Consider the following 14982-nt stretch of genomic DNA (forward strand, 5'->3'; position numbering starts at 1 on the left):
GGCTCATGGAGCCTGGAGGGAAAAGGCAAGGTTACCTCCCTAATTCTGCAGTGCTGTTTTCTTTCCTAGCAAACCAGATGCATTTATGCCCACTCTATCTGGCTCCTGAGGAGTCATTTTCCTAATCTTCCCATATTATATGAGCTTGGGATACTTCTCCAAGGTACACTGAATCCTTACCTAAGTCTTTGCCATTGAAGGCTGCAGTACTGAGGTGATGGAGCAAACTGGAGATATCCCCAAAGCCCATGTTGACACCTTGTCCTGCAAGTGGATGGACCCTGTGGGCTGCATCCCTAAGAATAAAGCAGAGTTCAGGTGTGGCCTTCAGCCAGAGGGAAAAGGGAGCGGCTCTGCTGTTACTATCTTACCCAATGAGGGCCAGCCGAGGCCGGACGTACTCAGCAGCGTGTCCCAACCCAAGAGGAAACAGGACTCGGCTTTTGGCGTCCACCCTGGCGACACTGGGGGGCAGCTGGCGAGCTGAGACTCTAGTGGGCTTCAGAAAGGCAACTGCGGACTGCAGCATGGAGCCAGCTGAGTCGATGAAGTCTGTGTGGTTCACATCACTCCACTGAGTAGTATCGACCACAAAATAAAGTGAAAGTTCATCAGCAATTCCAGCGGGGAATTAAAACATTCAACAAGGCAAGCATTTTATAACCACAGCCATGGGTAGTGGTACCACAAGTGACAAGCCCCTCAAATGAATGCAAAATGCAATTCCCCGTCATTCCCCACAAGCTGTAGGATCAAGTCAAACTGCTCATAAGCCGCCCCTGCCTACCTCTGAGCTTCATCTTTCACCATTCCTAACCCTCAAAATGCACATGCCAGCCACAAAGCAGCTCTCTCTACAGCATGCTCTTGATTCCACACACCCCTCTGCTTAGAATGTCCCCTCAATTCTAGTTCACCAGGGTAACACCTAGGAGTGTCCAGAAGCTACCATCGCTTTGTAAACCTCCCTCCAAACCGTCCTCTGTGTCTGTTGTTCTCCTCCAAGCTCCATAGTATAGCATCCTATGCAAACTCTACACTGGATCCTAACTCATTTCTGTGTCCTTCCTCACTCTTGAGCTTCCTGAAAGCAGGGGCTGTATCTCACTTGTCTACCTCCAGCGCCATCTACGTAGCAGCACTCATAACTTGCTGAACGAATGCACTGCAAAGGCCTTATGCCAGGAACATATACTAAGTGACCCAGAAAGGCTCATCATTACCTTGGAAGCCCCTTTAGTACGTTTAGTTCCTTTTGCTCTTGCTGGCTTCTGTTAAAAATTATCAAAGTATTATCACTTCAAAAAAAGTTACTTATCCAAGTAACTTCCACACAGGCAGCTGTTTCGGTCAGCAGAGCAGCAGCCCACGACGCTCAGAAGTGCACACAAGCCAATTTCTGTGGTTTCACATTTTCCTGAAGCCTCTCCCCCATGTAATCCAGATCAAGTGGTACAGGTCCAAAGGGGCAGTGTGTTGATTATTCCTTTCTTCTTACTCAGAACCACCTTTCTGGATCTATCCCCGCAACACATCATCGGCAGGTGATACTCACAAAGGCGGAGTTAATGGCATCCACAAACTCCTCCTCTTCCATGCTGACCAGCTCTGCTGCATGTTCATGGGATGTGGACCAAACCAAGGAACTCAAAGTGTCTGAGAGCTGTGTCGAAAGAACATCAATGCCAAGGGCTGACACTTCTGTTCCTAAGAGCTCTCAGGTGCGAGGGACGATAAGAAGGGGTAACAAAGCTAGTCTGGGCATAGTCCCTTGCAACTAGCAAAAGGCTGAGTGGAGTGAGGTTCTAAAAGGAGAAGAGTTGACATGTTTAAGAAGACAAGCCAGAAGGACTTCTTACCGGAAGCAGAGCAATGGGCCCAGAGGGGAGAAATCTCTGCCAAGCTACATTGTTTTCGGTGGCCTACAACACACAGGAGAAGAGTCCTTGTCAGAAGTGCCCGGTACCAGTTAGGCATGAGCAAGGCTACCGAGAGTGGGCTCAGGATCTTACCTCTGATAAATGCAGAGTAGCCACGACAGCGGATTGGTCATAGTTCCAGCTAACATTCCGGATTCCTGCAGCCTGCCGCACTCCTGAGTTGTGACCGTCTGCACCAATCTGCGCGCAGACAAGAGCCTGCTGAGTCTGCCAACCTCTTAATTAACAAAACTACTCCAGAAGGTTGTCCCTGCCTCCTGAAAGTTTTCTCTAGTTCCAACTGTTGGCAAGCCCATCTGGGGCAGCCAACTCTTACCTATGTTACTCCCAGCCCCTAGAGGAGAAGCCCTACATAAGCAATCCCAGCTTCAATGAACAGACCATAGCTGGACATCTGACCCACAAAGGGCCAGCCATAGGTTAAACTCAGCCAAAGTCTCTTCATACTGAACTAGAAAGCAGTAAAGCAGACACTGGAGCTGAACAGTCCTGATGTAAGGCTGAGAATGGCTGCCATGCAAAAAGGGAAGCTAATGATCAGGAAGAGAAAAAAAATGGGAGATGCGAGATGAGTGACTGCAGGATTCCTGAGAGGTAGAGAAAGGGCTCATTTTCTGACCCTCTGATTCCTGTCCCTGTTAGGCCAGCTATCCTTTATTTCAAGACATATGATGGTCTGAGAGATTGCCTCCTGTACAGCATTTACAATAGGGCCATCCTAACTGGAGCTGGTCTGAGTGGGTCCAGGTCCTTATAGCCAAAAGCTTTGCCTCAAATCAACTTCAACTATAGCTAAGATCTAAAACAAGAGACCACAGACTCTAATAAGATGTGGATATGCAAGACCCCTGGCAAAATAAGAATCTTCAACTACCAACAATTTGGTCTGGAGGGTTCTGCCATCACCTAGGGTAATATGAACCCAAGGGCTGGAGTCTGCCATGGAAAACGGATAAGGCCAGGTATAGCTGACTGCTTTGCTCTTGTAGAGAACGGTCACTTGGTCTAGGGAGGTCAGAAGAGAGAAGACAAAACATTAGACAGTTGGCCCGCAGGCTGAGGAAAAAACTCAGTAAATAAAGCAAGGTTGCAAGACAGCTTATCTTTATCTTATCATTGACTCCTAAATAAGAAAGGTAAAGACCTTAAAAAAAAACCCATGTCATCAATGTTATGGTCTAAGAGCTAATAAAAGACAGAGGCCACAAGGCTGAATCGGTGTGTGTGTGAGGGGAGATATCTCACTGACTTATCTCCTGCCAGGCGCTCCTTTCTCCCCACACTCTCGCTCCTCTAGTCTTTTTCACTCTATGTCCAAATGAACCCACATGTGCTTTCAGAGCAAACAGGGTGGGGAATACCACAGGCTCAAACAGGTTCTAGATTTCATAAGGTTTTCCTTCCCCCGGAAGACATTTTACTTTTCTGATCATAAAAATTATATGTTTATTACTTTTACTTGGTGTAAAAGTCTGAACTGCAAATACAGGTTTAAGAGGGGGGGTGGGGGAGAATCACCTTTAATCATACCACTCAGATATAGCTACAGTTAAAGCTTTGCTCTGTTGCTTTCCAGGTAATTTCCTATGTTTGTGCATGCACAAACACCATTCCCCCTCACACACACACATACACGTGGGATCATACAACACAGACTTTTTTTCACCAGTAAATTGTGGGACATGTTTCTAAGTGACTATTAGATCTAAGTTATCTTTTAAAACTACATGGAAGTTCACTCCATGGATGAACCATTATCTCATATCAAAAAGCATTTAAATTTAAGTCGCTTCCAATTTTTCTCCCTCCAGAACCCCAAAATATCTAAAAAACATATATATATATATGGGGAATTTATACCCAGACTACACAAAGAACCCTTATAACTAAAAAAATAAAAGACAATCTAGTTCTAAATGGGCAAAAGATTTTGCATAGACACTTCTCCAAAAAAAATACACAAATAGCCAACAAGCATCTGAAAAGACACTCAACATTATTAGTCATCAGGTAAATACAATCAAAACTATGAGACACCACCTCACAGTTACTAGGATGGCTATTAAAAAAAAAAAAAGAAAGGTTAAGGGGAATAAGTTTTGGCAAGGGGCGGAGAAATTGGAATTCTTAAATTTGTTGGCAGTAAAGTGACATGGTACAGCCTCTTTCAAGTTTGGCAATTTATGAAAATGTTAAACATAGAATTATTACATGACCCAGCAATTCTAGTCCTAAGTATCCACCCAGAAGAAATAAACCGTATATACACACAAAAACTTGCACACAAATGTCCCTAGCTGTATTCACAACCACGAAAAAGTGGAAACAACCAATGTCCATCAGCTGATGATGGATAAACCAAGTGTAATACATGCGCATGAGACTGGAGCACTGAATCATGCTACAACATGAATAAATCCAAAAATATATTCAGGGAGAGAAGTCAGACACAAAAAATACACATTGTATAAGTCTACTTAAATGAAATGTCCAGAAAAGGCAAATTCTGAAAAACAGAAAGTCACTGAATTGTACACTTAGAATGGGTGTACACTTACTGGTATGTAAGCCATACCTGAGTAAAGCTGTTTTAAAAAGAGAGAGGAAGAACCACCCTGAAATAACCCTCAGAGGGCTTCTTTATGGTGAACATCAGTATCTGTAGGAGGGATCCTTCCAGTAAGTCCAAGAATAATTCTAAGCCAGTTCTCCTTCCAAAGAGTGACTGGAAGATGGGAGAGTCAGGGGCCTCACCTGACACAGCCTCCAGCTGCTTAGTGAGAGCATGCATGATGACATCGTTCTCCACTATATAGCCCATGTCATCTAAATTATCCTTATCGAACATTATCAAGGCCTCTGAGCAGGCATCCCACACCTGGAAACACAAAGGGAGAGCATGTACTACAAGCCAGGGAAAAGGAGGCATTACTCTAATCAGAAACTGAGCACCGCTTTCCCAAGGGACTGAAGCAGAACCACCCCAAGGTATCAGTCCCTCTGGCAGGAGACGTACAGTAAGAAGAAAATTCTCTTGTGAATGCTTCCCTCCTACTTCCTGAGACAGAGTGTAAACTCTGCCTGAATTCTTCCCACATTTACAGAAAACCTGGAGAATGTGTACTCCACTATTTTAACTCAAGACAGACCGAAAGATCTTGCCAAAAGTGAAAAAGGAGGCACCTGCATTCGCCGAAAGGCTCTGCATCGCATGTTGCAGATGTGGTCCCAGGCACCAAAACCTACGAGAGAAAAGAGCTACATACAGACCAGAGCAACCTCATGGGACCTACAGCCGCCCTGGGTCTCCCTTTGTCCCTTCTTCCTGTTAAGTGAGAGATTGTTCTCAGTGTTCAATAATAGAGAAATACTCACCACTTCTACCCTGTTTGGTGCTAGGAGCTAAGCTACTGTTTCCCAGCTCTGATTACAGAGCATGAAAAAAGACCCAGCTTTCATGATCAAAGGTCAAACCACATTAAGAGAGAGAAATAATAAAGGAAATTAAAATCCATATTGTACTTTCTCTTCACCATCCTACTAAAGGTTACAAAGTCATCCTACTGAGTTACAAAATCCTACTGAGTTACAAAAAAAGTGTTACAAAAATCAACCTACTGAGGTTACAAAGTGTTAGTCACTCAGTCCTGTCTGACTCTTTGTGACCGCATGGACTTTAGCCCATCAGGCTCCTCTGTCCATGGAATTCTCCAGGCAAGAATACTGAAGTGAAAAAAAAAAAAAAAGAATACTGAAGTGGACTGCCATCCCCTTCTTCAGGGGAATCTTCCCAAGGACTGAACCCAGGTCTCCCTCACTGCAGGCAGATTCTTTACTGTCCGAGGCACCAGGGAAGCCCACTGAGGTTACAAACTCCCTGGATAAAGATGATTCTTTGTTTAAATCTAGAGAACCAAAGCAATTCATTCATTGAGATATTTACTGAGCACTTACTATGTGCCGGATACACTTCTAGGTACTGAGCACAAAGTGGGAAACCAGACAAACCTCAGCCCTTAAGCAGCTGACATTCTAGCTGGAAAGATAGACAACCCCCCCAAAAAAATCATAGTATCAGTTACTAAGTGTCATAAAGAAAAATAAAGCGGTATAAGGGGCTAGGGAATGATGCAAGAGTCTCATTTTAGATGGGATGGTTCCACACAGGCTGGCTTGAGGGAGCAACATCTGGCAGAGACCTGAAGACGATGTGCTACCCGTGCACACACCCATCTACACCCTAAAAGCATTTAGCATTCAGGCTCCCCAGCCCCACAGACAGCTGACTCTGGGAATAAAGAGGATGCTGGCACCAAGTGAAGGGTCACAATTAGTTCATATAGTTTCAATTCCACCGATTTATAATGACCCAACATCACAAATGATGTCCACATGGACCCACATGTCTGCTGGAAGTCTTCTCAGACCGGAAGTGGACACATGAACAATTCTTGGGATCTTCAGCTACATACTAGACTTACCACCCCTACCCTCCTCTCCCAGGCATCTCGGTGAGCTCCCTCCTTGCCAGGTGCCCCGCTGACTCTGCCCTACAGGACATCCTGGAAAGTCAAGACAGGAGGCTGGCACAGTGACAGAGGATCTTTTACTCACTACTGAGAAGGGTTGCAGAGCCAGGGGAGATGGAGCTGACTCTGTTGCTGTAAGTTTCTGGCAATTTCTCCAGCACTTTCTTTGGACCTGCTTCTAACAACAGTATTTTCTTGTCACAAAAGTGAATATCATGTCCTAAAAAAAAGAAGAAACAAAATGCTGTATCATTTTAGAAAAATCAATTTATTCTCTCATTTCCAAGAGAAGTATCATATTAAGTAATTCCTTAGTGCTTAGGATACAAATTTCTTACAGGACACATAAAAAGGGAACACCATACGGAGTCCTAAGCAGTAACATACAGCACCTTTTCAGTCATGTAAACCACCCTGCTCGTGGCAATAAGAACTCTCCAGACCAAACCCTGCAAAGAAGCAAATAATGGCATAACCCGTAACAAGGGAATAAAATGTCCTAGAAAAGAAAAAGGAAGGAAGGCAGCAGTGTTTGAATACCAGATAGTTACAACCTTAAAAGTATGAAGTCACTAAAAATTACAAATCCTGTTCAACAGAAAAATAAAGCTAACAAACAAAATTCACTGTGGCCTCAGGAGAATCCCAGGGAAGGCGCAGCCTGGTGGGCTGCCGTCTATGGGGCCGCACAGAGTCGGACACAACTGAAGCGACTTAGCAGCAGCAGCAGCAGTAGGATTAAGTCAAAGATAAAAGAGCTTATAAAAGAAAAGAGAGCCAAAAAAATACACCAGTGGTGCCGAAAACTCCGGTCCTAAAACATCTTTATAGTGAAGTAAAAAGAGGACTTGGAGACTTTGGTACTGGGTGACTAGCACAGACACAAGACCCTCCACAGTGCCTCAGAAAAAGGTGCAGAGAAAAAGATAAGCAGTGAGCTGCACTTCCAAGAAAGGAGAAAACACCTGTGATGGAATTACCAGAGAGAACTCTGCAGGTTTTACTTAGTAATGGTCAGGGAAACCCCACAAACCTTGATCCCTCTTTTTATTTTGAAATGTAAATGACCAAAAAAAAAAAAAAGGCGCTATTGTAACAGACAACAAAGAAAGGGTGAAAATCAAGGACAGCTCCAGTGGAAAAGGAAGTGAGCAGCGCTGAACCCACCAGCTCGGCATGGCGCCCCCTGCCGTGCTGCAGCGGTTCTGCTCTGAAGGATGGGAGCCCCGGCCATGGCCACGCTCAGCAGAGCGGGTGGTTTCTGGTCCTTCACTTCTCCCGGCCTTGATCTAACAGTAGCCGCTCCCGCACCGAAAGCCTCCGCCACCTGCTCCCTGTGGAGCCTTCTCGCTGAAGCCTCGCCTCCACAGCAGTGTTCTTCATACCAAGCCCGCACACCTCCGCCCCCAGGAGAGGTCAGTTCCTTGTTCCTCCAGGGTAGCTTTCATCTCAGTTTTCCTTCTGTTCGTTATTTACAGATCATTCCCTTTTGCTGGATTCTAAACTCCTTGGGGGCTAGGAATTCTTTTCTTATTGCAATATTGTCCCCAGGAGTATATGCTGTTATCTCCTCAACCCACAAAGAGATACTCAATGTCTTAACAGACATTTTTGTTCAATGACAGACCAGAAAACATTTAGGAAGAGTCAGATTTCAATCCCATATTTGTCCAGGGGAATAGAAGTAGAAAAAAAATAATGAAAATACGTATTTTAGGCTATAATATCATTATAGCCTCTATAATGTTTAAGCATAAACATATATAACTTAGCTGTTGATTGAATTAAATGAAATTATGAATTATAGGTGAATATCTAAATTTTAACCTTGAAATCATTTCACTCTATAAAGAATCCAAGTTAGTTTTATCAAATGACAACCTCGTGCCATAATAATTTGTCAATTTTATGAATAACAAGATTATTATATTAATAGTTTACTTTTTCCTGGATATCTAAAAGCAAAGTTCCATAGAATCACTATTATCATTATCATCACTGCTAATGTTTACTAACTCCTATATGCCTGGTGCAGGAGAAGGCAATGGCACCCCACTCCAGTATTCTTGCCTGGAAAATCCCATGGACGGAGGAGCCTGGTAGGCTGCAGTCCATGGGGTCGCTAAGAGTCAGACACGACTGAGCGACTTCACTTTCACTTTCATGCATTAGAGAAGGAAATGGCAACCCACTCCTGTGTTCTTGCCTGGAGAATCCCAGGGACGGGGGAGCCTGGTGGGCTGCCGTCTATGGGGTCACACAGAGTCGGACACGACTGAAGTGACTTAGCGTAGCATATGCCTGGTGCAATTATATATGGTTTACTATAGTATTCTTCTGATATAATCCATACCATAATTTTATGAAGAATAAAAAGCTATTCTGTCCTAATTTAAGAGATGAGAAAAATCAATGTACAGAAATTGTGAGTAATTTATACAATTCTACCCAGATAGAATTAGAGATAAGACCGAGGATTTAAATACATGCAATCTCATATGGAGACCTGTCACTTCATCCTTTAACTTCCTTTAAAGGAAGTTTCCTTCTTATTTAAAACAATCATTGGACTGGAAATGAAAATTAGAAACTCTGGATTTTAATCCCAGCTCTCACAGTTTCTAGCTTTCATCACCTACAAATACATACATAACACTATGTACTTTATAAATTTTCTTTGGTCAAAAAAAAAAAAGATCTCCAAGCACATAAAATAGTCAGGGTCAATACTTTATTTTTCAGTATTTTATTTTTAGCTATTTAATATCATTGTTTTAGGAAACTCTCTTGGAAAAAAATTACTGGAGAATATAATTTACAAGTAACAATGCTGAGAGGGAAATAGACATTTCAAGCCTAAAACATAAACTAATGTGAGTTTAAAGAAGAATCAAGGAAAACATAAACTGGTGTATAGGGAAATGTGAAGAGGCCATGGACAATTTTCATTTTTTTATTTTTATTTTTTTTTTATTTTTAGTATTTATTTATTCACATATTTGGTTGCATTGGGTCTTAATTGCAGCACATGGGCTTAGTCGCCTCACAGCATGTGGAATCTTCCTGGACCAGCAATTGAACCCATGTCCTTGCATTGCCAGGCAGATTCTTAACCCCTGGGCCACAGGGAAATCCCAAGGTGTATATATTCTTAACAATAATTTCCAGTTGATGATGAGGCCTCAGTATACCAGTACTCAGATATGTGAGCCTTCCTCAATTTACTAGAAGTTAAAATGATTTTTCTGCCAGGGTCTCAAGACAGCACAGTTCCATCAGGTTTCCAGGTGTGAGAGTGGGCGAGAGAAGGGTGGATGTTGTACCCACACAGTAATTTAAAACTTAAAATCTTTGTGCAGAGAATGTCAATTATCCCACTGCCTAACATGAGCAAAGCAAACACCCAAACATGCCAGAAACATAGAAGCCAAATGCACAAGGGGAAAGAAGGCAAACACAACCTCCCTGGAGTTCTCTATACCCTGTGTGAAAACAGATCTGTCTCTAAGTATCTGCTGCTGCTGCTGCTAAGTCGCTTCAGTCATGTCCAACTCTGTGCGACCCCATAGATGGCAGCCCACCAGGCTCCTGCATCCATGGGATTCTCCAGGCAAGAGTACTGGAGTGGGTTGCCATTTCCTTCTCCACAATTTTCATTTTTAAAGCAGCTATCCAAGATTAAGTGGATGTCAAAATGTAAAAGTTGATCACCATATAAACTATTAACAAGAATACTTTTGGGTATACAGGCCATGATGATCAAGGGGAGACACTGCTGCTGCTGCTAAGTTGCTTTAGTCGTGTCAGACTCTGTGCGACCCCATAGACGGCAGCCCACCAGGCTTCCCATCCTTGGGATTCTCCAGGCAAGAACACTGGAGTGGGGTGCCATTGCCTTCTCCGAGGGGAGACACTAGCAAGCACAAAATCTCAAGCAGCTTGTTTACTTGACTCAGCAGGACCTGCCCAAGGACAGAGTCTCCTTACTCTGTTTATATTTTATATGAAAAAAGTAGAGGCTTGCTCACTGAATAAATTGTACCAAAGACTTACAAATCTCCTACTGGGCTTCAATTTTCATGTTTTAACATTGAGTACTTTCTCTGAGCTTTTAAAACAGGAAATTAGCTGGTGTGTGAATTTTTTAGGGAAAACCTACGCTTGGTAGGTTTGACTTACTTAGAGGCAGCGACTCATAACCTGGTGTATTCAGCCTATGAGCTCTCTTTCGTAAACTTACACAGAGAATTGTTTTGCAGGTATCTGCTTAAAGTCAGCCTTGAATTTAGGAATTTATACTTTTATGGAAAAAAAAAAAAAAAACAGAAAAATGAACAATTACAATACAGAATTCTCTACGCTTATAAAAACTTTCCATCCTTGGGATGTGGGCAAATGGGGTGAGAAAGAGAACAAAACAGGAAGGGAAAAAAACTAAACAAAGAAAATAGCACAACACCAAATATTAATTAAATTAGCAAAAACTCAGTAAGACTAAAAACCTTTTCAAGTACATATCATACAAAATTGTATAAAAAGTTAAGAGGTAAAGTCACTACAAGACAATTAAGCTCTTCTCTGTTTCTTGTTCTCAAACTGTGGGAATATAGGGAATTCCCTGGCAGTCCAACAGTTAGGACTTGGAGCTCTCACTGCCAGGCCCAGGTTTCAACCTTTGGTTGGGGTCTAAGATTCCACAAGCTGCTTGGCACAGAGAAAAAAAAGTATATGCAAGATACTTTTAAAAGATGCTTATATCAAGTGCTGATAACTGTATTTTACAAAATGTTTTTGAGACTCAAGCCCATTAGCTTATATAAAGCACTGTTTGCCACCAGTCGCCTAGAAGAGGAAACTTCCCCACTTGCTAGGGAAAATGTGACTATCACCCCACGCTGAAATCAACAAAGACTTTCTCATTATTGAAAAATGAGTGTTAGTTGTTCAGTTGTGTCTGATTCTTTGTGATCCCATCGACTACAGCCCGTCAGGCTCCTCTGTCCATGAATTCTCTAGGCAAGAATACTGGTGGTGGTGGTTTAGTCACTAAGTCGTGTCTGACTCTTATGACCCCATGGACTGTAGCCCGTCAGGCTCCTCTGTCAATTCTGGGATTCTCCAGGCAAGAATACTGAAGTGGATTGCCATTTCCTTCTCCAGGGGATCTTCCCAACTTAGGAATCAAGCCCGGGTCTCCTACATTGCAGGCAGTTTCTTTACCATCTGAGCCACCATGGAAGCCAGAAAACTCAAATCCAATTTCTGAAAGTCACTGTACAATTGTTAAAAGCAGAAGAATTTGTTAGCCTAGGTTCAAATTCTGTCTCTGCCTGGTGTGAGACTCTGGTCATTACCTAATCTTGCTAAGCAAGTTTCTTCATATAAAAGATGAAAACATCTACTTCAGAAGGTAAGAGCAGTCTAAATTATACGTGGAAAAAGCAAATGTTGGACTCAAAGTAGATCACAGGCTGAAATGTAACAACTAAAACTATAAAACTCTTAGAAGAAAACACAGGAGCGAATCTTCCTGATTTGAGGTTTGGTAATGATTGCATAGACATGATACCAAAAGTAAAAGTGGTAAGAGATTGATAAGCTGGACTTCATCAAAATTAAAAACTTCTGTGCTTCCAAGGACACCATCAAGAAAGTGAGAAAACAATTCCCAAATTGGGAGAACACATCTGCAAATCATGTATCTGATAAGGGGCTTGTACCCAGAATATACTGACTTGGCCAAAAGAATCATTCAGGTTTTTCCGTAAGAGGTTATGGAAACCCTAAACGAACTTTTTGGCCAATCCAATATAAAAAACACAACTCAATAATAAAAAGACAAATAGTCCAATTTAGAAATGGGCAAAGGTTCTGAACAGACATTTCTCCAAAGAAGATACACAAATAACCAATAAACACATGAAAGAATAGTCACCATTATTCATTAGGGAAATACAGATCAAAACCAGGAGACAGCACCTCACACTCACTATTATAACTAGTGACAAAAAGACAGTACAGTGCTGTCCAGGATGTGGAGAAATGAGACCTCTCGTTTATTGCTGGTGGGAATGTAAAATGGTGCAGCCCCTCTAGAACACTGGTAGTTCTTCAAAAAGTTAAGCAGAGTTTACCAAATGACCCAGAAAATCCACTTCTAAGATTATATCCAAGATAACCAAAAATACATGTTTACACAAACAAAAGTATGTACAAGAAGTGATTAGCAGCATTATTTGTTATAGCTCCAAAGTGAAAACGACTCAAATGTCTATCACTTGGTGAATGAATAAACAAAATACGCTATTTTGTTTATTAAAATACTATTATTTACTATTTGGCAATAAAAAGAAACAAATTACTGGCACACGCAGGGCTTCCCCTCGTGGCTCAGCAGCAAAGAATCCGCCTGCAATGCAGGAGACTCGGGTTCGATCGATCTCTGGGTTGGGAAGATCCGCTGGAGGAGGGCATGGCGACCCATTCCAGTATTCTTGCCAGGAAAGTCCCATGGATAAAGAAGCCTAGCAGGCGACAGTTCATGGGGTCGCAAACACTAGGAGGCGACTGAGCACGCACACACTGGCATATGCTGCAACCTGGATGATTCCTGAAAACATTAAGCAGATTCCACGTATATGAAAAAGTCCTGAAAAAGCCAATCTATAGAGATGAAAAAGTACATGAGTGGTTGCCTAGGGTACTACGGTGGAGGAGATGGGGGAGACGGCGGGCTGCATGGGCAGTGACTACTAACGGGTTCGCGCTTCTTTGGGGGGGCGGTGATAAAAATGTTCTAAGATTCATTGTGGCGATGGCTGCACAGCTCTAGGAATAAACTAAAAATCATTACATTATATGCTTTTAAGTGGGTGAAGTTTATGGTATGCAAACTATATCTCAATGAAGCGGTGTAAAAAACATCAACAAGAAAAACGCCTAACCTAGCTCAGTCGACAACTGCCCGATGACTTCGGTGTCCAGACCGAAATAACCCTGGGCGGGTCTGTGTCTCCACGTGTTGGAAAGACTCTTACGGTCCCTCCCACTTTTGACCCTTCGGAATTCTGAAGGAACAAACGTTTGCCCCCGGGGTCCTGCGCTTCCTCTGGGCAAGGAATGGACCACAAGGTGTGCAACACTAAGGCTCTGGGCAAACAGTGCCAGGGCTCCCACACTCATCATTCCTTCACGGCCTCGCTCCCCGCAAATACCGGCCTGGAGATGCGCTTACCTAAGGCACAAGCCATAGCGGCGCCTACCAGGCCTCCCCCCGACACCACCACATCGTACACGTTGTCCGCCGAGGCGCCAGCCCACCTCCGGCAGGAGACCCGCGGGCCCTTCTGGGCAGCGGCAAAGACAGCGCCCCACCGGACTCTAGCCAACTGGGCCGCCATGGCGCTGACCTGAGCCGTATCTGAGCGACTGAGCCGAACTGAACTGAACAGACCCGCCTTAGGCAGCACTTCCGGAGACCAGCCGTCCAATCACCGGCCGCTAGAGCGAAGATCTTAAAACCGGAAGTATAAAGCACGGAGAGAATAGGCCAATCAGAAAGCGAGCCCTCCCTGCCTGGGCGGGATAGAAGAGAGGCTTCCTGTGGAGGGGAATGGTTCGAGTATCAGCCTGGGAGCCAATCAGAGGCCCACGCTAGAAAGGGGCGGAACCTGAGCCGAGCCTCCTGCGCCTCCACCGCCGCTGTCACCGTCGCTGTCACCGCCGTTTGTCTCTCTACCCGGCTGAGGAGATGACCGTGGGGAGGTCTGCAGGAGCCTCCGGCGGCGCTCAGTGGAACCATCAGGTGAGGGGAGAAAAAGAAGGAGAGGGATCAGGTCTGCACCCCGGAAAGGAAACCCTGAGAGAGGGAGCTGTTTGAAACGTTGCCTTGGAGACAGACGACCGGGGAGTGTCACCGGGGCGTGGGATTCTAGCCCGCACTGTTTGCAGACGTGAAGGCGGGCTCTTAACTCCGGGACTTGAACCGCTTGCGCCTTGCGTCAGGCTCTTCATAGAATCGTAGCGGTGACCCTCAGTTTTCGCTTATCGTTTCAACCACCTCCAGGATTGTTGTCTCCATTTTGTATTATAGAGGAGAAAACAGGCACAGAAAGATTAAGAAATTTGCCCCCAAATTCAGAAGTTAAGTGAAGTGACAGTAGCTCAGTCGTGTCCGACTCTTTACGACTCTATGGACTTTACAGTCCATGGAATTCTCCAGGCCAGAATACTGAAGTGGGTAGCCTTTCCCTTCTCCAGGGGACCTTCCGAACCCAGGGATTAAAGTCAGATCTCCCGCATTGCAGGCGGATTCTTTACCAGCTGAGCCACAAGGGAAGCCCCAGAATACTGGAGTGGGTAGCCTATCCCTTCTTCAGGAGATCTTCACGACCCAGGAATTGAACCGGGGTCTCCTGCATTGCAGGCGGATTCTTTACCAACTTTCAGGGAAACCCTCCAAATTCAGAGACAGAAAGTAAATTGGTGGTCTCAGGGCTTGAGGAGTGGGGATG

General features: G+C 44.0%; 2 protein-coding genes across 2 annotated transcripts in view; one reads left to right on the forward strand and one right to left on the reverse strand.

Moving 5' to 3' along the window:
• COQ6 (coenzyme Q6 monooxygenase) overlaps nucleotides 1-13950 on the reverse strand; it is a 14812-nt gene extending 862 nt beyond the window's left edge. The window contains exons 1-11 of the mRNA XM_010855771.1: nucleotides 13704-13950; nucleotides 6555-6689; nucleotides 5124-5182; nucleotides 4695-4818; nucleotides 2815-2945; nucleotides 2013-2120; nucleotides 1860-1922; nucleotides 1556-1663; nucleotides 372-574; nucleotides 181-296; nucleotides 2-12 (exon numbers count right to left, since the gene is read on the reverse strand). Coding sequence (XP_010854073.1) covers nucleotides 2-12; nucleotides 181-296; nucleotides 372-574; nucleotides 1556-1663; nucleotides 1860-1922; nucleotides 2013-2120; nucleotides 2815-2945; nucleotides 4695-4818; nucleotides 5124-5182; nucleotides 6555-6689; nucleotides 13704-13869 — 1224 coding nt within the window. The 5' untranslated portion in view covers nucleotides 13870-13950. The remainder of the gene's footprint in view (nucleotide 1; nucleotides 13-180; nucleotides 297-371; nucleotides 575-1555; nucleotides 1664-1859; nucleotides 1923-2012; nucleotides 2121-2814; nucleotides 2946-4694; nucleotides 4819-5123; nucleotides 5183-6554; nucleotides 6690-13703) is intronic.
• Nucleotides 13951-14122: 172 nt separating this feature from the next.
• Nucleotides 14123-14982, forward strand: part of FAM161B (family with sequence similarity 161, member B) — a 13403-nt gene continuing 12543 nt past the window's right edge. The window contains exon 1 of the mRNA XM_010855772.1: nucleotides 14123-14273. Coding sequence (XP_010854074.1) covers nucleotides 14220-14273 — 54 coding nt within the window. The 5' untranslated portion in view covers nucleotides 14123-14219. The remainder of the gene's footprint in view (nucleotides 14274-14982) is intronic.

This window comes from Bison bison, unplaced genomic scaffold (assembly GCF_000754665.1).
Source record: "Bison bison bison isolate TAMUID 2011002044 unplaced genomic scaffold, Bison_UMD1.0 scf7180017864368, whole genome shotgun sequence".
Lineage (NCBI taxonomy): Eukaryota > Metazoa > Chordata > Mammalia > Artiodactyla > Bovidae > Bison > Bison bison.